This window comes from Trachypithecus francoisi, unplaced genomic scaffold (genome assembly GCF_009764315.1).
Source record: "Trachypithecus francoisi isolate TF-2019V2 unplaced genomic scaffold, Tfra_2.0 Lachesis_group0, whole genome shotgun sequence".
Lineage (NCBI taxonomy): Eukaryota > Metazoa > Chordata > Mammalia > Primates > Cercopithecidae > Trachypithecus > Trachypithecus francoisi.
The window spans coordinates 182,458,064-182,484,106 of NW_022681453.1; the positions used below are offsets into that span (position 1 = coordinate 182,458,064).

At 38.2% G+C, this 26,043-nt stretch overlaps 1 protein-coding gene across 32 annotated transcripts in view; it reads right to left on the reverse strand.

Annotated features, from left to right (window-relative positions):
- CLASP2 (cytoplasmic linker associated protein 2) overlaps positions 1–25,791 on the reverse strand; it is a 220,561-nt gene extending 194,770 nt beyond the window's left edge. For 16 of the 32 annotated variants that reach the window (XM_033212967.1, XM_033212966.1, XM_033212944.1 and 13 more), the window contains exons 1-5: positions 25,247–25,791; positions 11,145–11,223; positions 4,121–4,224; positions 2,600–2,691; positions 1,404–1,479 (exon numbers count right to left, since the gene is read on the reverse strand). In XM_033212967.1, the coding sequence (XP_033068858.1) occupies positions 1,404–1,479; positions 2,600–2,691; positions 4,121–4,224; positions 11,145–11,223; positions 25,247–25,441 (546 nt within the window). In that variant the 5' untranslated portion in view covers positions 25,442–25,791. The remainder of the gene's footprint in view (positions 1–1,403; positions 1,480–2,599; positions 2,692–4,120; positions 4,225–11,144; positions 11,224–25,246) is intronic. The other 16 variants (XM_033212956.1, XM_033212954.1, XM_033212952.1 and 13 more) reach the window with 1 other exon arrangement.
- Between the last annotated feature and the right edge of the window lie 252 nt (positions 25,792–26,043).

Below are 26,043 nucleotides of genomic sequence, written 5' to 3' on the forward strand. Positions count from 1 at the left end.
ACAGCCAAACGTGGAAACAACCCAAATGTCCATCCACAGAGAAATGGATAAACAAAATGTGCTATATACACACAACGGAATATTATTCAGCCTAAAACAGAAGGGAAGGAAATTCTGATACATGCCACAAGATGGATGTACCTTGAAGACATTATGCTAAATAAACAAGCCAGACACAAAAGGACAAATATTCTATCATTCTACCTCTGTGAGGTACACAGAACAGTCAAATTCACAAAGGCAGAAAGGAGAATGGTGGTTGCCAGGAGCTGGGGATGGGGGGCCACCAAGGGGCTGCCAGGGACTAGGGAGCTGCTGTTCACGGGTACAGAGTTTCAGTCTGGGAGGATGAAGAAGTTCCGGAGCTAGATGGCAGTGATGAGTGTTGCAAAACGATGTGAATGTATGTAATGCCACTGAACTTACACTTAAAAACGGTTAGAATGGTAAATTTTATATTGTATTTGCTACAATTAAAAAGAAAAAAAAAAAGAATGTGGTCTGAATACAGGAATTTGAAAGGTAGCTCCAGTTCCCTTGCACAGCTCATTGTGAAAGAGCAACTGAAGAGACAGTAGAATTCTCCAGAACACATTCCTGCATTATACCTATAGTACAGACCAGGGGTTCCCAAGCCCCAGACCAGGGACTCATACGGGTTCGTAGCCTGTTCAAGGACCACAACAGGAGGTGAGTGACAGGGAATCAAGCTTTATCGCCTGAACTCCACCTCCTGTCAGATCAGAGGCAGCATTAGATTCTCATAGGAGCACAAACCCTATTGTGAACTGTGCATGTGAGGGGATCTAGGTCGCACACTCCTTATGAGAATCTAACTAATACCTGATGACCTGAGGTGGAACAGTTTCATCCCGAAACCATCCCTACCCTCCCATGGAAAAATTGTCTTCCACAAAACCAGTCCCTGGTGCCAAAAAGGTTGGGGACCACTGGTATAGACAGCTCAGATAAAAAAGTTTCTAACAACTGATATACCACTGATATAAATCCTCTCTGTTAAGTAGGGTTCTTACCACTGCAAAATGTTATGCAGCCCATTTCAGCAAAAACCAAAGGGAGCTGACAATCTGTCCCCACAATTAACATACAGGTAGACTGTAGCAGGGAATCTAAGCTCTTTGTTACTAGTCTCTCACACTCAAAACTAACCTTTAAGTCCCATCTGTCCTTACTACTAGCCAAACAACTGACAAACATAAGCAACTTTCATGAATATAATGTTTTTAAAAACTAACTTTGATGGATTTTTTTAATGAGGTAAAATCTTCATTTCAGCAACCCCTTCCACCTTCTCTCTTCTTTTTTAAAAACAGAATAAGAGGACTAGAAAAGAAATGGTAGCCAAAAAATCAGTCAATGCTTGAATGTAAATAAAATTTTACCTGACTGTTGGAATCTCCAAACAGGATACACAAATGTGGTACCAACTTGCTGATGACTAGCGGCTGAGCCCCAAAACTAAATATAATTTGAGAAAAAAATAAAGAGAATTTGTTTTTAATAAACAGTGAACAAAATATCCTTATACCTTCTTGTCTGTAGCAATAAGACAAATATGGTGGAGAGGATGGGCACACATCATTAAAACATGAAGGATATGAGACATAAGCAAAAATAATTCTAAGCAATGTGAAGTATGCAAACTTGAATAATCACAACTGAGAGTGAAGACAACACATAATCCAATAGATTAAAATGTTCAACAACGGCACTCTTAAACCTAGCAACCTATGAATAACTTAAGAAAATCAGAGTTTTCACTTTTAAAATTGTGATTTTTGTAGACTCTTGGTCTCAAATAAATGCATTCCAATGAAATAAGGAAATTAAAAGATCTTTACGCTTATGGCAGGGGAGCCAAAACCCAGCACAAAGAGCTGTGTAGACTGAGTACACTTACAGGCTTCTAGAGGGCAGAAAGGACTATAAAGTAATAAAAGAAAATAAGTGAAAATATAGTTAAGAAAAGGAAGTAGCACTATAGGAAAAGTTGAAAGCTACTACATATGACCTATGACATTGCATAGAACCTAAAAACATAATTCAGAGCAAGAACAGAAGTCCTAGCACTTTTTCAGATCAGTCATAGTTCTGTGGCAACTATGGCAGCCAGAACTCTGCACACAGCTACCAGCCTCACTGTCTAGTTACCGGGGAAAGTTTTGCTTGGTCTATGACTCTGGTACCCACCCACACTGCTCTGGGGGAGGGTGGGGATGGGAAATGGTTATAATATGTGAAATATCATTGAATTAAAAACAATTTCAAATTCGATCCAGAACAGAAACAGATACTAAGTTATCAGCATATCAGTTCCATGACCATCTGTTTTGGGTGGCTACTATTAACATACCAAAGAAAAAAAGAGAAACACTTATTACCGACATAACTGAAAAAGTAAGAACATGAAAGATAACATACACAAAAAATGAACAGTAAAGGTATCAAATAAAAAGTTATATGCTTTAATAACAATTTTAAATGTGTTATTACCATAGCTTTCCTTGACTTTGTGAACTGAGGTTTTTTTAGAGAAATAAAAAAAAAGACAGTTATTTTCAGTAATCATAAAACTCACATGTTTAAGGTTTCAATAAGACACAGACACACGCCTTCTCGAGATCGAAAATTCTTGTGTTTAAAACCAGAAGCCAACTGCTCCCAAATGTACTATTTGAAAGAAAAGTAAAAATGTGAAACAAAAAACTAAATTATTCATGTTATAATCTTTTATTTCTTCCCAATCCTACTACCAACCTTATTGGTAACTGAACGTTTTCATCAGACTGTTGTTCATTTCTCCACTACTTACAAGTTTTTCTAAGCGAAACTACACAATTGCGCTCACCCATTTTTATTACCTTAATCACATTTTAGTACTTATATATATTTCACTTTAGATTTTATTTATTCTCAGAAGAACCATGTCCAACAACTGAAAACCTTAGAATTTCCAAGGACACAGGATTTCTTCTATAAGAAACGTTCAATAACAGTGCTACCATTGTAAGTCCAGTAGTCCAGTAAGTATTTAAGTGGTCCAACATTGCCTAGCAACTAATATAGACACACATGGAACAGGCTTTTTTTTTTTGGACATTTTATAATTTAGACTTTTTTCCTTTCAATGTTGGATCCAAACACAGAAACGTATTTGGACAATTGATTTTATAGCTACCTACCACACTTTTCTGTTAGAAAAAGCATAGATAAACCTATACAAATAATTTAAACCAATTATTTTGGGTGTAACAAGAAATCCAACTTTACTTTTACAAATGTGAAGCCAACTGTACCAATCAATCCTTTCTCCACATTTGGAAACACCACTTTTACTCTTTACTAAATTCAAATACACAATATACACAGCCACCCTCTTTCTGTACTCAGATGTATTCAGTTCTACTAATATATTTCTCTCTCCCTACCAAACTTTCAAGAAGGTGGCTTAAGAAATTACAAAAAAAAAAATCTTAAATGTGGGTAATCTGACTCATCAATACTACCTTTGGAACGCTATTCTATATAAATACTTATATTTATGTTCAAAGATAGAAGTACAAGGGATGCCCCTTATGGTAATGTCTGTAGTCACAGAAAGCCAAAAACAACCTAAAATGTAAGTGAATAAACAAGAGTGGAAGGACACTCACCACAATATTAAAAAAAAAAAAAAATTAGTTCTGAAATATAAAACACTTGGGAAAACATAGTAACCACTTGTGAAAAAATTTTCTACTGGTCTCTGTAGGAGTTGCAGAAACGAACAATATAGTATTCAGTAGTTCTCAAAATCAGCTTTCTCAAACATTTTACAATTTACAAAAGAGAAACAAAAAAAAATCCTAAAGTATAATATAATCCGTATACTGTCAAATCACTGAACTCTATTAGTTAGCTTTAAAAAAAAGCATTAAAGAGTACAAAATAAGCAGCAAAAAACCAGAGTCAAACATTGACACTGTATCTTAAATGTCGACTTCTTAAAGGCATTAGCAACAAATGACTGTTTAAAATGTCAGCATTCATGCTTGCTGTGGCTTTAATGATTTGCTGTGATTACCATTAGCAAAATCTGAATTTTAAAATGTAGGCTTACCATAGGTGGTGCTACTTGATCCATTAACTTCAATATCAGAGTCTGAGCTTCATCTCGAACCTTGTCTTTGGCATCTCCCATTCTGTCTATTAAAGCTACAATAACTAAAGAAGGGGAGGGAGTAAAAGGGTGTTTACTTATAACTCATCTCCATTAAAAACTATATTTCTCAAAATTACAAATAGCAATTGTTTCCATAAATGAAGAGTTGTGAGGTAAAGAAATTGTTTTAAGTTCTTTACACACGAATCCAATAAAAAAATAACTGAGAAGATTCACAAGAATACATGCAGCATGACATCTCCTTATAATAATGCTCAAAACACAGGCAAAACTAAATATTATTTTTCTGACAGAATGTATAGATGAGGGGACAAGGAGGAAGTAGAACTCAAAGGGAACAGGTTCTAAAGTCAGTTCATAGGGCAAAAACATCTCATAGTCAAAATTACCTTCCTGTAATCCCTTAAATTACCACTACCATTTAGTGTGGTCTTATTAGGTGTGTGACCTAATGTCTATTTTTTAGATACCTTTCATCTATTTCCTCAGCCATAAATGTGGGTAGCAGTACTCATCTCAGAGGATTATTGAAAATTAAAAAATAATACACATAACTCAAAGAGTAAAGGGCACAGAGTAAGCACTTTCTATAAAATGTCACCTACTATCACTATCACTATCATCCTTCTGCATGTTCAAAAGCAAGGACACTTCCTTTGTTTCTCTTTTGATATTACAGCTATACAGTAGTCCCCCCTTATCCACAGCTTTACTTTCTGTGGTTTCAGTTACCCATGGCCAACTGTGCTCTGAAAATATTAAATGGAGAATTCTAGAAATAAACAAGTCATACATTTTAAATTGCACACCATTCTGAGTAGTATGATGAAATCTTGGGCTGTCCTGCTCCATTCAGTATGGGATGTGAATCCTTCCTTTCAACATACCTGTACTGTTTACATTACCTGCCTGTTAGTCACTTAGTAGCTGTTTCGGTTATCAGATCAAAAACACATCACATGTATAGCAGCAGTACCCAATCTTTTTGGTATCAGGGATTGGTTTTGTGGAAGACAATTTTTCCACAGTGGCAGGGGGTGGGGAGGATGGTTTTGGGATCAGGCACCGTAAAGAGTGCACAATCTAGATCCCTCAATATGCACAGTTCACAATAGGGTTTGTGCTCCTATGAGAATCGAATACTGAGGCTGATCTGACAGGAGGCAGAGCTCAGGTGGCAATGCTCACTTGCTGGCCACTCACCTCCTGCTGTGCAGCCCAGTTCCTAACAGGTCATGGACTGGTTTGGACTATCGGAGGCTTCAAGAATCCACTGGGGGTCTTGGAACACAGCCCCCGAAGATAATGGGGGACTACTACATAGCTTTTCTTTCTCTGAATCAACAGAGGACTAAGTCTAGTTTAAACAAAGGAAGGAGAAAGAAATCACATCAAGAAAGAAATAATTCTCTAGTTTATTTATAAACATATAATTAAATGTGTATATAATTTGAAGCCAATCTATTATCTATAATGTAATAACCAAAACTGATGTAATAATGAACAACAAGAGTTAAAGAAAAAAGAAATTACATTCTTTTTGGGAAACAAATGACTAGAGTGAGACGGCAACATACCAAATGGAAAGATACCATCCAAAAGCCTTAAGCTTAATCAAAGAAATGACTGTGTAAGAAAACAATGTCCTCGACATAAAAATCATAAGTCTAATTATGAGACAATGTTCATCAACAGGAACAATATAAATTCTTCTCATACATCTTGGATGTACTGTTAACACTAGAGGAATTTGTCAACATCTATAAGGTTGCCATTATGGGCTTCTGGTTCTGATAGCTTCTGAAAGGCAGAAGACAATAGTAAATACTTAACAAATGTTAGATATTATTATGCATTAACCACCGAATTATCTCATTTAATCCTTTCAACAGTCCTATGAAACAGAGTAGGCTCATTTGATAGAGAAGGCACAGAAGGATTAAATAACTTATCCAAGGTCGCACAAACAACAAGTAGTGAAACCAGGTTTTAAATAATCTGTACTGGCCGGGTGCAGGGGCTCACACCTGTAATCCCAGCACTTTGGGAGGCCAAGGCAAGTGGATCACTTGAGGCCAGGAGTTTGAGATCAGCCTGGCCAACACGATGGAATACCGTCTCTACTAAAACTGTAAAAATTAGCCGAAGGTGGTGGTGCGTGTCTATAGCCCAGCACTTGGGAGGCTGAGGTGAGAGGATGGCTTGATCCCAGGAGGCAGAGGCTGCAGTAAGCTAAGATCATGCCACTGCACTCCAATCTGGACAACAGAGTAAGACTCTGTCTCAAAAAATAATAAATAAATAAATATCTATACAATGTGAGATCACAGTCATAATCATCTCCATTTACTTATAATTTGAGGTGTTTGGGTGTGTGTGTATATGTTAACAACCATATAACAATAATGGAAAAAGAAAAGATCCTTCATTCCTGAGAGGTGAAATTTAACTCCAACAAGAAAATTCAAATGTTAGCCCAAACAGGGGCTCACTTCAATATTAAAAACCATTTTACGAAACATAAACAAAAACAAAAAGCCTCACATTACATAAAATTAGTATTACAGCTAATAATCTAAACAAGAAATTCATGCTGTTTTTGCACTGGATCGCTTTTTAACACAAGCTACCCTGGAGTCAAACAGAACAAGATTGTATTCCTAACTCTACCAGTTATTAATTACAAAACAGAAAATTCCCTGAACTTCAAAGTTTCCTTGTCTGTAAAATATGGAAGGCTGACAGAACTATACCTCACATGACTAGTGAAAGGATGAAGTAAAACAAGGAAAAAGCACCTGTGCCAAGCCCATGATCATTATCATTTAATATGATGAATATTCAACAAATATTTATTGGGTATCCAGAACAGAATTTTTCACTCACTCAATAGGCTCTCCATATGAATGTGTTAAACAAATGAATCAATCTATCACAGACTGGAATTTGGACAATGACACACAGAAGAAGGCTGAAACGTAACTTAGTATTTTTTTTTCTTTTAGCATTGTACAAGATGCAAATCATTCTACGAAAGTGATAACAGGGTAGCCTAACTATTCTTGTTTTCCTTCTACAATAACATTTTGGGATATAACTGCTTAAAATTTTAAAACAGCTTACAAAATTTGTAAGATACGAGATCCTTTACTGAATCAGTTATAAAACCAGGGCTGGTGATCAATATTAAATGTAAATTGTATATTTTTTGTTTGAAAATTATATTTTTCCACAATATACGTGGTCACAAAAGGAAACTATTTTCTATTATTAATACATGCATATATATAGATTATATATTTAAGAATTACATTAATAGAGCTTATACTCTTTTTGGAACTCTATCTAAAACTGAAAATGAATCTCAATCTTCCTAAAACACTTCTCACTTTTAACGTAAAAGAATATTAAAAATACCTGTAATGATAACTAATAATCCAAGTGCACCAAAACTAAACATTATCTCTCAAATCAAGTTATATATATCTGCAGTTAGATTACCAAAAAACCTTCCAGACATAATCCAATTCAACTCCTTCCTTTTACAGAAAGACTCCTAAAGTAATCTGGCTAAGTTCTGTAACAGTGATAAAACCAAAAAGCTAACCCTGGGACTCTTAGTCCAGTTCCGTACCTTTCTAAGAGCATACAGGTATGCTGCCTATCTTGCAGAGCTATTCTACAAATTAGAAATGAAGTCAGGATAATCTTTCATGTATGTAAAGTAGTAAAAGGGTAAAAGGTAAATAGACAAAAATGGGTAAAAAGTAGGCATTCAATTAATGATAGCAAAGCTGTAATAAAATTTTCCTATTATATCACACTGTATATTATCCTAAAGTAATAACAAGTTCAAGTTTCATTAAGGACAAGGATGAGCACTTATGATTCAAAGTGAAAACAATACTAACAGTAAATGCACAGGGATAACTAGAAAGAATAGGAGATTAGAAGAAAAAAATTATACATATATAAGAGTGTATGAACATGTGCCATCTAGTTGCACAAACACAAATGAAAAACACTAACCAACAAAAGCAAGTTAATGTAATTCATTAAGTATTTAACTGTATAAGAATCACAGAGTAAAGAAAAATTCAACATAGGGTGAGGTTAACCTGAAAATTCCTGAGATTCTTAAATCTGAAGTACATTTTTAGAAAGGAAAGAAAGGACCACGGAGAAGAGGGGAAGATTTCAAAAAGAAATAAGGGCACAGCAGAGGCATAAACAAGTTCAGCTATGCCTAGGAAGAGTGAGCAAGTTTCTGATTAGCTCAGAGTGGAGACAAAGTACTTGCTAAAGATTACAAAGAAAAAGTCTACTGAGATGGAGAAGGAACATATATGGTTTAGAGAAGTAAGTTCTGAAAGCAGGACAGTGTTGGGAGTCAAACTACAATTCCGGTCCCAATATTCCCATTGCCTCAATATGAGTGTAGTCAGGACGTAAAACCCCATGTGGTACTCCTGGTGTCTGAAAAATAAGTGAGATACATAATACCCAGAACTACTTTTAAGTCTCAATTTTCTCTGTAGCAATTAATAACAGGGAGCTACTATAGGGCAAGAGTCACAAACACAAACGTTTACATCCAAGGAGACACGGGAAATGCTGATACTTAGCCAGTTTAAGAAGTGCAGTATTCCAACCTTACCATATTATACCTAACTTTCTCAGTTACAAAGAGACAAGAGGATTTTGGGGGTGGAGGAGGTTTTATGAATGGGAAAGATCATTAACTAGACATGAGAGAAACTACAAAGCAACTTCTGATCAGGGTTACTACATTAGGCAATTTCTTGAGACAAGCCAGAAATATGAATTTTCATGTAAAACTTCTCAATTTTAAACACTGATTCAACATATTTCAAGAAAATGTAGGCTGGGCATGGTGGTTCACATCTGTGGTCCCAGCTACTCAGGAGGTTGAGGTGGGAGGATCGCTTGGGTGTTAAGGAGGCTGAGGCTGCAGTGAGCCACGATCATACAACTGCACCCCAGCCTGGGTGACAGAGCAAGACCCCATCTCAAAAAAGAAAAAAGAAGGAAAAGAAAGAAAATAAAGAGACAGACAGGGACAGCGAGAGAGAGAGAGACAGAAAGAAAGAAAACATAAACAAGTAAAATGCTTGTAGAGCAGTTTTCAGTATCTACCATAGTTTTTTTTTTTGTTTTTTTTTTTTTTAAAGAGACAGAGGTTCACTCTGCTGCCCAGGGCATGGTGGTGCAATCTTAGTTCAGTGAAACCTTGCCCGGTGCAATCTTAGTTCAGTGTAACCTTGAACTCCTGGGCCCAACCTCCCATCTCAGTCTCCAGAGTAGCTAGGACTACAGGCACACACCACTAAGCCTGCTGATTTTTTTTTTTTTTGTAAAAATATGGTCTCACTCTATTGCCTAGGCTGGTCTCAAACTCCTGGCCTCAAGCAATCCTCCTACCTCAGCCTCCTAAAGTGTTGGAATTACAGGTGTGAGCCAGTGAGTCCCTGGGCCTACTATAGAGTTCTAAGTGGAGACTAACAGTAAAAAAAAAAAAAAACACAAAGGATGAAGTGGAACCTGGTGTTGATTAAAACTAAATAATAAAGATAGGAAACCCCATCAGATGCTTCTGTTGAAAAGATAACTAGAAAATAAAAGAAAAAACTGATAAAGAAGGGTAAGTAGCATACCAAACATGAAGAAAAAAGTTAACCAAACATATCAGAAAGTACGTGTGATGATATACTGATATTAGGAAGCATTAACTTAATCCACAAAAGAAAATCCCTGGCCAGGTATGCCTATAATGCTAACACCTTGGGAGGCCGAGGTGAGAGGACTGCTTGAGCCCAGGAATTCGCCTTGAGCCGAGGTGAGAGGACTGCTTGAGCATGGGCAACATAGCAACACCCCATCTCTATTTTAAAATACAAAAGAGAAAAGCAAAGAAAATCACTAATATCGGAGGCTACCCTTCTATATGCTATATAATGCTGCCATATAATAGGATCAAATCCACTTATAACATACTCTAAAGGTACATGAAGGTCATTTGGGTTTAGAAAATAAGTCAGAGCCAACTCTGTAATCCTAATAACTATACAAAGAACATTATCCTACCATACACACTGTACTACAAACACACTGTAAGTAACCGCTATTCAAAGTATGATCAACAGCCTAGGATCAATCTACAGACTGTCTATGATAAGGAAATTTAGAGTACTTAGAAAATGTTTTTGAAGCAATTTGACCAAAGAAATTTTGTTTGTTGCATCTAATGATAAAAAATTGAGCCTTGTTTTTTTTTTTTCATTTAATTTTGCTGTAATTTATTTTTATTATATTTTATAAAATACTTGTCTGCAACATGCTGGCAATGAAGAAACTGATCCTTCCCCACAAATAGTCTGAAACATGGCACTGTAAGTTATATTACAAATTTGGCATTTCACAAAATAGTAGTAAGATCCAGTAAAAAAAATTTCCTTTTTTTTTTTTTTTTTTTGCCTCAAAGGTGATTTAAGTAAGTTTAAAACTTTGTCTCTGGGTAAACTGAAATGCTAAGTTTAAATCTCTGGGTTACATAAAATCACTTTTTTTTTTTTTGAGACAAGAGTCTTGCTCTGTCACCCAGGATAGAATGCAGTGGCACGATCTCAGCTCACGGTAACCTCCACCTCCTGGGTTCAAGCGATTCTCCTGCCTCAGCCTCCCAAGTAGCCGGGATTACATGCACATGCCACCATGCCCGGCTAATTTTTGTATTTTTAGTAGAGATGGGGTTTTGCCATGTTGGCCAGGCTGGTCTTGAACTTCTGACCTGTGGCGATCCGCCCACCTCAGCCTCCCAAAGTGCTGGGATTATAGAAATTACCTTTTTTAATTTACAGAGAACTATTTCTGCTAAACAAAAACTAAGGAAAAAAGTCACCATGTCAAATCTTATTTAGAATTGTAAATAAAGTTAACTTACCCATTGCTACATAGGATTTAAAGCGTGTTGATAATTTGTCCACAAAGGCACTTAAGATTTCCAATCCCATTAATGATACCTACAGATAAAAAGGGATTTTAATGAATATAAATTACTGATGCATACTTTAATATCAGCATATAATTTTTGACATATAAAAGATCTTCATAAATATATTACACTTTTAAAAAATGAGATTTAAGTATTGAAGGGTAAACAGTCATGAGGTTGGAGCACTCTAATCTCAAATGGTTCAACAATAAAAACAACAATAATAATGTGTAAATAGGAAGATCGCAATAAAGCATATTTGGTACAACGCTAACTGGTAAATTAGACGAAGTTACACAGGAGTTTACTGACTCTATAGTCATGCATCACTTAATGACAGGGATAAATTCTAGCAAATGTATTATTAGGTAATTTTGTTATTGTGCAAACATCAGAGTGCACTTACACAAACCTAGATAGTATATCGCCTACTACAAACCTAACCTACATGGTATATGCTATTGCTTCTAGGCTGCTACCTGTACAGTAAGTTATTGTGCAAAATACTGTAGGCAACTGTTAACATAACGGTGTTTGTGTATCTAAACATAAAAAAGGTGATGCAAGCACAACATTGTAACAACTATGACATCACCAGGCAATAGGAATTTTTCAGCTCTATTATATCTTATGGGACCACCAATGTATATACAGTCCATCACCGACCACAATGTTGTTATGTGGTATGCATAACTATATTTGTAACTTTGAAATGTTTCCTAAATGAAACAGTTAAAAATGAAGAGCCTCTTTAATTACAGAGGAATTTCATCTTCTGTCTGGGATGTAGAAACTAGAAAGAACATCTCTCGCATTCTAACAAGAAAAAGCTCACTGGGTCTACAAAATCCTAACTGTTCTTGATTCCATCAGAAAGCTAAGGCTGGAGAATAACCAACTAACCTGAAATCTAAACAAAGACATGGGACACAGCCAGTAGGTCACATGTGACAGGACAGGAGGAAAATGAATCCATGATGTAACTGAGTAAGAAGAAGGCAGTTATACTTTACAAAACTATTTACAACTGAGTCTGGATTAGCATAAAAATACAATCCCTACTAGCCACAGACACAAGGAGAATTCATATCCACTTATAGGCTCCAGTTCACATCTACTTTCAAGCCCTTTCTCCACAAACCTCCACTGGACACTCTTAAGACTAAGGGCTGAGCAGGATACTGGAAAGGCACAAAGGCGCCTAGTACCCTTGTCCTGTAAGAAACAAAAGTTTGAAGCTAAGAAATAAAAGTTTGATGCTCCTCAGTGAAGGATATCAAACACTGTTACTCCTAAGGCACAGGTAGAACTCAATGCTGTTAAGGAGAAGAAAAAGATAGGCCGGGCGCGGTGGCTCAAGCCTGTAATCCCAGCACTTTGGGAGGCCGAGTCGGGTGGATCACGAGGTCAGGAGATCGAGACCATCCTGGCTAACACGGTGAAACCCCGTCTCTACTAAAAAATACAAAAAACTAGCCGGGCGAGGTGGTGGGCGCCTGTAGTCCCAGCTGCTCGGGAGGCTGAGGCAGGAGAATGGCGTGAACCCGGGAGGCGGAGCTTGCAGTGAGCTGAGATCCAGCCACTGCACTCCAGCCTGGGCGACAGAGCGAGACTCCGTCTCAAAAAAAAAAAAAAAAAAGAAAAAGATAAAAAGCCTTCTACCCCAGAGGAAGGAGCAGAAAAACATCCTGGGGCCCATACAGTTGGGGAGAGCCATGGTCTTTATAAAGCCTTACCCCAAGACTCAGGACAAAAAGCTTCCTAAGACTGACGCTGGACCAGAAAAACAAAGAATGACCCTGTTTCCCCCAACCAGACCGGCAAGCATGAAATAAGAAGCAACAGCAGTCTACCAGTGGGGAAGGGGCAAGAACACAAAGAAGAATCCTCTATGAAGCACAAGAAAATAGGGAAAACCTAAAGTGCAGAGTTGAGTAGAAACTTGAGGAAAACCCTTCATAAAATTAACCAAGTGACAAAAAAATGTGAAGCAAATACGAATTAAAGTAACTATAGCAATCATAACATCGAAACCTAACTCAACTCCTGACTAGACTGACTGCATAGCTCCACACTATATATAAGCTTAGCAGAAAAAAAGCATGTCATTTCTAGGCATAAGTACTATTTAACTTGGTCTTAAACATCTCAAACACTGTCCAGTTTTCAACCATACATTATGAGACAGACAAAAAAGCAAGGAGGGATACAAACCAATATCAAGAATAAAGCATGGAACAAAATACATAGATAATCTGAAAGCTGGAATTATCAGAGCATTTAAATAACTGTGATTAATGTAGTAAATATTCTAGTTAAAAGAACAAACAACATGCATGAATAAAAGGAATTCCAGCAGAGAGATGAACACTTTAAGGCAGACTCAAAATGCAAATAATTTTTTAAATGCATTAAAAGGAAGGCAAAAGTGATTAAGATGCCTCTGATGGGTTCATCAAAAGATTTGACACAGAAAAGGAAAGAATCAGGGAATCTGAAAATACGTTAATACAAATCACTCAATTTGAAATACAAAAAGGAACAAAAAGGGAAGGGGAGAGACAAAGCATTCAAGAGCAGTGAGATAATATCAAATTGTCCAACATAATGTCATAGGAATTCTAGAAGAGAGAACAAGGTAGAAGAAATACTTGGAGGGAAAATGGCCAAGAATATGGTAAAAATAAAGAAAGGCATCAAACCATACATCTAAGAGTCTCAGAGAACCCTCAAACAGAAAATTCCAAAAAACACCAAGACACATCCTATTCAAACTGTTAAAACTAAAAGAAAGAAAAATCTTAAAGTCAATGAGAAAAAACAGAAAGACATTAAATACACAAGTACAGAAGACTTCCGGCCAGAAAGTATGAGAGTAAGGAGACAATGGAATGACACTGTTACAGTATAGTAGTCCCCCCTTATCTGTTTAAGTAATACATCCCAAGACCCCAGTGGACACCGGAAACCACAGACAATACTGAGTCCTATATATAATTTTTCCTACAAATATATACTTATGATAAAGTTTAATTTATAAATTAGGCACAGTAAAAGATTAACAACAATAATAAAGTATAATAACCATAACAATATACTGTAACAAAAGTTACATGTGTTTCATCTCTCTTAAAATATTATATTGTACTTACCTGTTTTGGGACTATAACTGACCACAGGTAAGTGAAACTGTAGAAAGCAAAACCACGGATTATTGTACTACCAAAAAAAAAAAAAAAAAGAATGCTGTCGCTTCAGAATTCTATACCTAGTTAAAATAAAAGCTATTTTAAAACTAAAGGAGAAATAAAAAGTTTTTCAAACAAACAAAATCTGATAGAATTCATTACAAGAGACTTGTATCACAACAAATGTTAAGGGAAAATCTTCGGGGGAAAAAATACACGACAGCAGACAAAAACTTAGATCTACACTAAGAAATAACAGGAAATAGTTGAAATTAAAATAAATATTTAAAACCTTAAAAATAAGCTGGGCACAGTGGCTCGTGCCTATAACTCTAGCACTTTGGGAAGCCGGAAGATCACCTGAGGTCAGGAGTTCAAGACCAGCCTGGCCAACATGGCAAAACCCCATCTCTACTAAAAATACAAAAATTAGCTGGGTGTGGTGGCACGTAACTGTAATCCCAGCTACTCAGGAGGCTGAGGCACGAGAATCATTTGAACTTGGAAGGCAGAGGCTACAGTAAGCTGAGATTGTGCCACTGCACTCCAGCCTGGCAACAAATCAAGACACTGTCTCAAACAAACAAAAAAAACCTTTAAAATATATTAAATATATGTATTTAATTACTCTAAAAACTAACTGACACTCTAAAACAAATACTAGGTCTACTGAGTTTGGTAAAGTCATGAGATAAAAGGTCACTATAAAAAAATCAATTGTGGGCCAGGCGTGCTGGCTCATGCCTGTAATTCCAGCACTTTGGGAGGGTGAGGCAGGCAGATCACCTGAGGTCCGGAGTTCAAGACCAGCCTGACCAACATGGTAAAACTGTCTCTACTAAAAAATACAAAAAAATTAGCCAGGTGTGGTGGCAGGTGCCTGTAATCTCAGCTACTAGGGAGGCTGAGGCAGGAGAATCACTTGAACCTGGGAGGCAGAGGTTACAGTGAGCTGAGATCGCGCTATTGCACTCTAGCCTGGGTGACAAGAGTGAAACTCCGTCTCAAAAAAAAAAAAAAAATCAACTGTGTCCATATATAGCAGCACTCAACAATCGGGAATTTTCAAAATATTGTATCATTTACAAAACTAACAACAATCACAAAATACTTAGATATAATTCTAACAATTAAGTCCAAGATCTACATGCTGAAATCACAAAATGCTAATGAAAGTGATCGAAGAAGAGATGAATAAATGGAGACATATATATATCAAATTCATGAATTGGACAACTTAATATTATAAAGATTTGAAACCCCACAAATTGTTCTTGTGTGAATGCAATCCCAATCAAAATTCCAGTAGAATTTGATGCAGAAATTGACAAGCTGATCCTGAAATGTATATAGAAAGGTAAATGAATTAGAATACTCATATCAATATTGAATAAGAAAAATGAAGTTAAAGTGCAATTATCTTATTTGAAGACTTAATACAAACCTATAGTAATCAAGACAATGTGGGGGCTGTGCACAGAGGCACATTCCTGTAATCCTAGTACTTCTGGAAGCTGAGACAAGAGGATCGCTGGAGACCTGCCTGGGTAACATAGTGAGACTGTCTCTACAAAAAAATTTTAAAAAGTAGCTGGCCATGGTGGCACAGGCATGTAATACCAGTTACTCAAGAGGCTGAAGCAAGAGGATCACTGGAGCCCAAAAGTTTGAAGCTGTAGTGACCTATGAATGTACCACTGTGCTCCAGCCTGGGTAACAGAGTAATACCCTGTCTCAAAAGAACAAACAAATATATAGAAGAATGAAACAGAAGAGGGAGTAGAAAAATAGACATACACATATATAGTCAATTGATATCCAACAACTGTGCAAAGGCAATTCAATGAAGGAAAGAAATATACTTTTGCAATAAATGGTGATGTTACAATTGGATATCCATATGCAAAATTAAAAATGAACCTCAACCCATACATCACATCATTCACAAAAATCAACTCAAAAATGTATCAGACATAAACCTAAAATCTAAAACTATAAAACTACTAGAAGAAAACACAGGAGAAAATCTTTACACCTGGAGTACAGAAGTTAATTCTTAGAGACAACTTGAAAAAAACATAAAAGATTCTTGAAGACAACATAAAATTTTAAAAATTGATGAAGCAGACTTCACTAAGAACTTCTGCTTGTTTTTTTTTTTTTTTTTTGAGACGGAGTCTCGCTCTGCCGCCCAGGCTGGAGTGCAGTGGCCGGATCTCAGCTCACTGCAAGCTCCGCCTCCCGGGTTCACGCCATTCTCCTGCCTCAGCCTCCCGAGCAGCTGGGACTACAGGCGCCCGCCACCTCGCCCGGCTAGTTTTTTGTATTTTTTTAGTAGAGACGGGGTTTCACCGTGTTAGCCAGGATGGTCTCGATCTCCTGACCTTGTGATCCGCCCGTCTCAGCCTCCCAAAGTGCTGGGATTACAGGTTTGAGCCACCACGCCCGGCCAGAACTTCTGCTTGTTAAAAGACATGGCTAAGAAAATGAAAAATCCAGGCACAGATTAAGAGAAGATATTTTCAAAATACTTATCTGATAGCCAACTGGGTTCACTGAAGAATTTAACAAGCCTATTTTAAAATTCATATGAAAATTCAAGGGGCCCAGAATTGTCAAAACAAGCTTGAAAAAGTTGGAAGACTCAAATTTCCCAATTTCAAAACATCCTACAAAGCTTCTGTAATCAAGACAGTGTGACAATGGCACAAGGAGAAAAATATAAATTAATGAAATAGAATGCAGAGTCCAGAAATAAACCCATACATTTTTATAGGCAACGGATTTTCAACAAGGGTGTCAAGACCATTCAATGGGGAATGATTCAACATATGGTACTAGGACAACTGAATGAATGTGGACCACTACCTCACACCATACATAAAAATTAACTCAAAAATGAATCATAAACCTAAATGTGAGAGCTAAAACTCCATAGCTATTAGAAGAAAACATAGGATAAATCATTGTGACACTGGCCATGGTTTCTTAGACAGGACATAAAAAGCATAAACAAAAAATAAAAAAAGAATTAGAGTTTATCAAAACTAAAAATACCTAGTCTTCAAAAAAACACCATGAAGAAAGTGAAAAGACAATCAACAGAATAGGGGAAAATATTTGTAACACATATATCTGATAAGGGACTTGTATCCATAAGAACTTTTACAACTTAATAGTAAAAGGACAAATAATCCATTTTTTTTAAATGAGCAAACAGAATAGAAAGTCTGGAAATACACTCACATGAATATAGTCAAATGATCTCTCACAAAAAAGCAAAGGCAATATAATGAAGAAAAGATAGTCTTTTCAACAAATGGTATTGCAACAATTGAGATCCACACGCAAAAAAATTAACCTAGACACAGACCTTACGTCCTTCCCCAAAAATTAACTCAAAGGATCATAAAACTAAACGTAAAATAAAAAACTCCGAGAAAATAACATAAGAAAAAATCTAACTGACCTTGGTGTGGCAATGTCTTTTTAGATATGATACCAAAGGCATGGTCCATGAAAGAAATAACTGTTAAGCTGGACTTCACTAAAATTAAAAACTTCTGTTCTATGAAAGATGTCTAGAGAATGGGAAAACAAGCCACAGACTGGGAGAAAATATTTGCAAAATACACATCTGATAAAAGACTGTAATGCAAAATATACAAAGAACTCTTAAAACTCAACAAGAAAATACACAATTCAAAAAATGGGCAAAAGATCCAAACAGTGCCTCACCAAAAAAGATGTAAGATATATAAACAGCAAATAAGCACATGAAGAGATTCTCAACATCATATGTCATTAGGAATTGCAAATAAAATTACGATACCACTACACACCTATTAAAATGGCCATAACCCAATTCACCTACAACACTAAGTGCTGACAAAGGTAGGGAGAGGAACTCTCATTCACCACTGGTGGGAATGCAAAATGGTACAGTTATTTCGGCAGTTTCTTATAAAGCTAAATATACTCTCCCCCATATGATCCAGTGATCATTCATGTTCCTTGGTATTTAGCCAAAGGAGTTGAAAACTAATGTCCACAAAACACCTACAAACTCAAATTTTTTGTTTTTGTTTTTTGTAGAGATAGGGTTTCACCACGTTGACCCAGCTGGTCTTCAACTCCTGGACACAAGCGATCCACCCGCCTTGGCCTCCCAAAGGGCTGGGATTACAGGCATGCGCCACCATGACCAGCCCACACTCATGTTTAAAGCAACTTTATTCACAGTTGGCAAAACTTGGAAGCAACCAAGATGTCCCTGAGTAGTGGAATGGATAAATATGTAGTACATTCAGACAATGGAATAGTATTCAGCACTAAAAGGAAATGAGCTATCAAGGCATGAATAAGACATGAAACAACCTTAAATGTATGCTACTAAGTAAAAGAAGTTAGCCTGAAAAGGCTTCACACTGTTGGAGTCAAACTACATGACATTTGGAAAAGGCAAAACTATGGAGATGGTAAAAGGATTGCCAGGTGTTGGGGAAAGAGGAAGTTTTAGGCAGAGCACAGAGGATTTTCAGGGCAATAAAACTATTCTGCATAATACTACAATGTTAGGTGCATTTATCAAAACCTATAACATGTACAACACTTAGCGTGAACCCTAATGTAAACTGTGGACCTTGAGTGATAATGATGTGTGAATGTAGGCTCATCAATTATAACAAATGTATCACTCTGGTAAGGAATGCTGCCAGTGGGGGAGGCTGTGCATTATGTGGAAGCAGGGGGATATATGAGAAATCTGTCTCTCTCACTCAATTTTACTGTGAACCTAAAACTGCTCTAAAAAAATAAAACCTATTAAAAAACAAAAATGAGCAAAGAACTTGAATAGGCATTTCTCCAAATAAGATATACGAATGGCAGTCAGGCACAGTGGCTCACCCCTGTAATCCCAGCACTCTGAGAGGCCAAAGTGGGTGGATCACCTGAGGTCAGGAGATTGAGACCATCCTGGCTAACACGGTGAAACCCGTCTCTACTAAAAATATCAAAAATTAGCTGGGCATGGTGGCATGTACCTGTAGTCCCAGCTACTTGGGAGGCTGAAGCAGGAGCTGAGAGATTGGAACCCTTATATGCTGCTGGTGGTAATGTAAAATGGTGCAGCCACTGAAGAAAACAGTTTGGCAGTTCCTTCTAAAGTTAAACATAAATTTACCACATGGCCCAGGAATTCCACTCTTAGGTATATACCCAAAGGAAGTGAACTCAAACAGATACAGCCATGTGTACCTGTACATCAACGTTCACTGCAGCATTATTCACAATAGTTAAAGGCGGAAACAGCCCGCATGTCCATCAACTGATGCACAGATAGACAAAATGTGGTATATGCATACAATAGAATTTTACTCAGCCATAAATAGGAATGGCTGATACATGCTATAACATAGATTAACCTTGAAAATATCACAATTCAATGAAGCTAGTCACAAGAGGCTACATGTTATATGGTTCAATTTATAAGAAATGTCTACAATAGGCAAATCTATAAAGATAAGTAGAATAGTGGTAGCTTAGGACTAGGTTGGGGTGGGTATGGAGGGTGAGATAATAGCTAAAGGGTACAGTTCTTTTGGAGGTGATGAAAATGTTTTAAAATTTACTGTCGTGATGGTTGCACAAACCTGTAGCTATTACAAAATCAATGTAACATACACTTCAAATGAGTGAATTATATAGAATGAGATATCAATAGAGCTGTTAAACAAAATTGAAAATCCAAAATAGACTCAACTACACATATATGAGCCAAGCAGTTATCTCAAAAAAGCAGGAAAAATGTGTACTCTTAAGAATATACTTAGGAATCTATCCCCAAGATATACAAGTAAAATTATGAAGAGACACGCAAAAATTATTCACTACAAGAGACTGGAAACTATGCAAACATTCATCAGTATGGGACAGATTCAATAAACCATGGTGTATCCACACTACAGGATACTATGACACTTTAAAAATAAAAATGAAGACTACCCTAATTCTGCTATGCAATGATCTCCACAATATACTGTTAAGTGAAAAAAGCAAAGTTGGGAAAAGTATGTATATCAAAAAAAGGGGAATTAAGTAGATATAGACAGACATAAATGTTTAAAAAAAACAATGATGGCTGGGTGCGGTGGCTCATGCATGTAATCCCAGAACTTGGGGAGGTCAAGGTGGGAGCATCACTTGAGCCCAGGAGTTTGATAACAGCCTGCACAACATGGCAAGACCCCATCTCTACAAGACATAAAAAATTAGGCATGGTGGCATGCGCCTGTAGTCCCAGTTGCTAGGGAGGCTGAAGTGAGAGGATCACCTGAGCCTGGGACGTCAAGTCTGCAGTGACTCATGATGGTGCCACTGCACTCTAACCTGGGCAACAGAGTGAGATCCTGTCCCAAAAAACAAACACAAAAACACACACAGACACAATGATGGAGAATAAAATTTTAATGGTGAGAACAGGATACAAGGAACAGAGAAAGAAACTAGAGTTCTTTGAAGACACCTTCTTTTAGCAACAACTATTTTATTTCATTGAAAATGAAATTTCATTGAAATTAACCAAATAAACTTTCATTGAAAATGAAATAAAATAAATGAATCTAAATTTACATCGAATTAGTACCATAACCACAAAAAAGACTATTTCCAAATGACTTGAAACACAGCAATTTGACTCTATCTAGTCAATGGGATATATCCTAGAGACAAAACAAAACTGAAAAATACAGCTAACGGTCTTTATAAATCTTATTGTTGTTGACAGAAAAAATACAGATAGAAGACAGAAGTAAAAACTGTAGCCTTAAATCTGAATTAGAAATATCAGTATGAACTCATGATATATTTTTAAAATTAAAATTAAAATAAAATCTAGGTCATGTGTAGCGGCTTATGCCTGTAATCCCAGTACTTTGGGATGCTGAGACGGGAGGACTGCTTGAGCCTAGGAGTTCAAGACCAGCCTGGGAAACACAGGGAGACCCTATCTCTAGAAAAAAAAATTTTTTAAGTTAGCTGGGCATGGTGGTGTGCACCTGTAGTCCCAGCTACTTGGGAGGCTGAGGTAAGAGGATTGCTTGAGCCCAGGAGGTTGAGGCTGCAGTGAGCTGTGTTTGTGCCACTGCACTCCAGACTAGGCAACAGACAGAGAGACCCTGTCTCAAAACATAAAAATTAACCAAATAAGATCTAACTCTGTCCACTGAAAGAAATCTAGAAACAATGACCAAACAAGGACAATGAATACCACTAGCACCACATTGCAGTTTCCAGGCATCCCTTCCCATGAAAAAAGATCAAGAGCTTCATGGAGAGGTGGTTCATTCCTGGGCTGGAGCAGGAAATACATCTTGTGATATTAGACAGCAAAGAAGCAGTCAAAGATTGCTAGGGTCATGTCAAGATAGGACAGTTTGAATATCAAAAAGGGTAATAACTGCATTGTCTTGAAACACATTAGGTATATTTAAATATATATGTTCATAATTATATGAAAACAAAAACAAAACATTTGAAGGATACTAAAAAAACAAACCATTATTTTCACAATTAGTAAGTAAATGGGAAGAATCATAGAAATATACCTACCATTCTATATAAACCATATCACTGGGTAAACAACTGTAAATGGGGAAAGTTTCTCTTTGTAAAACTATTCCAGACTTACGTCTGAAGCAAGGCAATTATCCATAATTCCTCTCTCTCTTTCAACCCTCAAACCCAATCCAACAGGAGCTCCTAGTGGATCTACCACCAAATCATAGCCCAAATTTTCCACTTTTCAGCATTGCCATTGCTATCAAACCAGGCCTAGCCACCATTATCTCTCTGCTGCTTCTGTTACTCCTTTATAGTTGACTCTCCACAAAGCAGCCACCCTTTACACACATAAAACCCCCCACTGTATTTATTTTTTTTTAGACGGGAACTTGCTCTGTTGCCCAGGCTGGTCTCAAACTCCTGGCCTCAAGTGAGCCTTCTGTCTCAGCCTCCCAAGTAGCTGGGACTACAGACACAAGCCACCACACCCAGTTACCTCCACCATATTTATGGTATGACTTCATACCTGCCCAGCTACTTCCACCATATTAAGAATAAAATCCTATGACTTTATACCTGCTTCCTCAACTTTGTCTTTCTTAACACCTCACTCATGTAAACTCTAGCCAGGCTGGCTTTCTTTATGTTCCTCAACAAAACTAGGGTCTCTGAATTTGCTGTTTTCTCTGCTTCAATTATTCTTCACTCTTATGTTTCTTCAGTGTCTGCACTCACATGACACCTCTTTTGACCACCCAAAGTAGAGTCTTACAAGCATTTCAAACCATGTTCATTTACAAGCACATGCTACCTGAAATGATCTAATTTCTATACCTGTCTACCTCTTTCTAACGCAATGGCAAGAATCTCATTTTGCCATCTTCTGTTAAGTCACCTTCTCAATGAGGTCTTCAACGACCAACTATTTAAAATTCCAACATATGTATCTTGCCTAATATTCCCTATTCCCTTCACTGTTTTTCTTTCCAAACCACTTAACACCATCTAACACACTATACATTTTATTTATCTTTCCTGCGTATTCCTCTCCTCCACTGTATCTGCAATGCCTAGAAGAGAAAGTTCCTGATAATAACAGGTCATTGATAATTATCCTAATGAAGCTGAATGAATGGGCCTTGTCTTTGTTTAAAGCTGGATGGATCCTTAGCATCTTGAATACCCAGCATACAGGAGGCACTCAAATTTACTAACACAATGACTGTTAAGACTCTCAGATTCTGAAGCACTACCAATCCAAAGAAAAATTGTATTTTGTTCAGTATAAACTGAAATTGAAATATGATTCTATTTGTATGTTCAAAAACTCCTATGACACACTTTTTAAAATAGTTAAATATGTTTTATTGTATCTTAAGTTAAAAAAAAAAAAGATTACCCAGTTGGGTAACTTAGTTTATAAAACCTAAAGCAACAGATTAATTAGAATGCCCTTTCCCTAACAATGTCAGAAAAGTTTTTATGCTACAGAATTCAACAGAAAGGGGAGAACTAGTGATTTAGGAAAGAGAGCAGAATTGATGGATCAACGTCCTTGAGTAAGCAAGAAGGCATGGAATCTAATACTTTTGTGGAGGGAATGGCATAAATGAGGAAAACAGGCAATTTATCTATTCTAATAAGGAAGAAGGTAGATTATATGGTCACAGCTACAAGGAAGTGTATAGATAGGTGGTGGGAGACTATGGCAGTTCTCTTCTGATTGCTGAAATTGTCTTTGGCTACCTTATCTAGTGAGGAGCATGGAGAAAATGTGTAGTGAAAACAGTTGAGAACCTGGATGAGACCCCGATGGATTCCAACTCTTAAAGAACAGTTAAAAACACAGCACCGAGTAGAAGTAGGGCTTAGAGGCATTAAGAGAAAATTAGCATACTGTAGTATCACAGAATATCAGCATGATTGCTCAACTGTCATTCACTGAGTGCACATATGATGAGTGAAACGGCCCAAAGCCAATTCACAACAGCACGTGTAAAAGAAGATGGCAAATCGATCTTCACTTGGGAAGGGGTGCAAACATTACCAAAACGCTGTCTTTCTACAACAGTCTATGCTGTAGCATAAAATCAACTATCTTGAGTGTGAATATGTATATGCCTTTCTTGCAGAGTAAATTTGGCTTGTTTCTTCCAAAGAAGAAATAATCTCCCAAATGGTAATGATATATTATTAAATTACCATTTCCCCAAACTTTTTAAAAATAATAAAGAGATGGTATGTAAGGAAGCACCGACATGGTTCTCAAACTTTATTATCCTTGTAAAAAGTCTAACCTTTCCAAAACTCATCTGGGCTTTACCATTAAATCTGCATCATAATTCTAGAGTCTGCCTTTCTTCTTTTTGAATGAAAGGTTTCAAACTACAGCCTATTCGCTGGATTATGAGAACATGTTACTAAGAAGAATCACTTCATCCATGGGAAGTTGCAGCCAGCATTTTAAAGCAACACTGCCACCAGAAGACAAGAAAGAAAAGTAACTACTAACGACTACGGGACAAGTTAAATACAAAATATTTACCTGGCCTCCCAAAGTGGCTACATTACAACCTGCCTGCTATGGACTCTTTAGAAAGGCTCATTCCTTCTTGTACCTCATCTTCGTAACTTTTGTTTCCCCAGCATTAGCCTATCTACTAAGACACATTAACCTAAAATCGTATCCTAATGTCCTAAGTGTTGGTCTGGGTAGTGTTTACCCAGGTGAACACAAATGTCGAAGTCTTTCACTTTTTTTTTTTTTTTAAATAAGTGATCAATACTGTGTCCTAGTAACTCCGCAACGTGTCACGGAATCGCTGAATTTGTCATTGTTCACAAGCGCAGAAAAACGTGGTCAGAAGTCAGTACTCGCTGCCCAGTGGGGACGCGCGACCCCTCTGTTTCCCCTATTTTTTTCTTTTTTTTTTTTTTGAGACAGAGTCTCACTCTGTCACCCAGGCTGGAATGCAGTGGCTCGATATCCGCTCACTGCAACCTCCGCCTGCCAGGTTCAAGCGATTCTCCTGCCTCACCCTCCCGAGTAGCTGGGATTACAGGCGCCCGCCACCACGCCCGGTAAATTTTTGTATTTTCAGTAGAGACGGGTTGCACCATGTTGGTCAGGCTGGTCTCGAACTCTCCACCTAGTGATCCGCCCGCCTCGGCCTCCCAAAAATGTGTTTCCCCTCTTAAGCGGCGGTTCGTACTGGAGCTCTCCCGGTCCGGCGCTCGCGTTGGGGATTAAAGGGCCGCCGCGGAGGGCGTGACCAGCCCAGCCTCGCCGCGGTCGCTTACCCGGTAGTTGCTCGAACCCACCCAGTCGGTGAGCGCGTCGACAGTCTTGCCCAGGCGGCCCAGGTCCTCTTCCAGGTCCGGGATGGCGCCAGGGGCGCCAAGGTAGAGTAGGAGCTCCTGGCCGAACTGCAGCCTGCCGCCGACATCCTTCTGCTGCACCTGGGCGCAGAAGTACTCCATGCTGCGGGGCTCCATGGCTGCGGCCGCCTGCCCGCCTGCCAGTCTGTGAGCGGCCAACTTTCGCCGAGCGCCGCCCAGCCTCTAGTGCGGGTCCCCGCGGCAGCGGGCGGGACTCACTTAGCCCGCCCGGGGCGCGGCTTGCGGGGGCGCAGCGGGCGGCGGGAGGGACGCCAAGCGCCCAGCCGCCCCCAAACTAGTTAAACTCGGCGCCCCCCGAGCCCCAGCCCGCTTCAGAAGCCGCGGCCGCGGGCGACGTCAGCACGCGCGTGACGTCAGCACGACGCCGGCGAGGGCCCTCCCGTCCGGCTAGCGCTTCGCTGAGGAGGTGGTGGAGGTAGCTGCGGAAACCGTCGGGAGCTATAGGACCTCTAGGGAGACTTGGGGTTCTACTTGGTTCGAGCCCACCGGGAGGCCGGCCGTTCTTCGTTAGCCGCTGCTGGGGCAGCGTGCCCTCGCCCTGTGAAATGTAGAACGTTTCCAAGTTTTCCTCCACTTCTGTTCAACGCTTAGGAAAGTTTCTGGTACTTAGCATCCCCCTTTCCCGCCCCCACTGCCGGTTTAAAAAAAACAAAAACCGAAAAAACAGAATACACTCATGACTTCTGCTTCCAGCTACC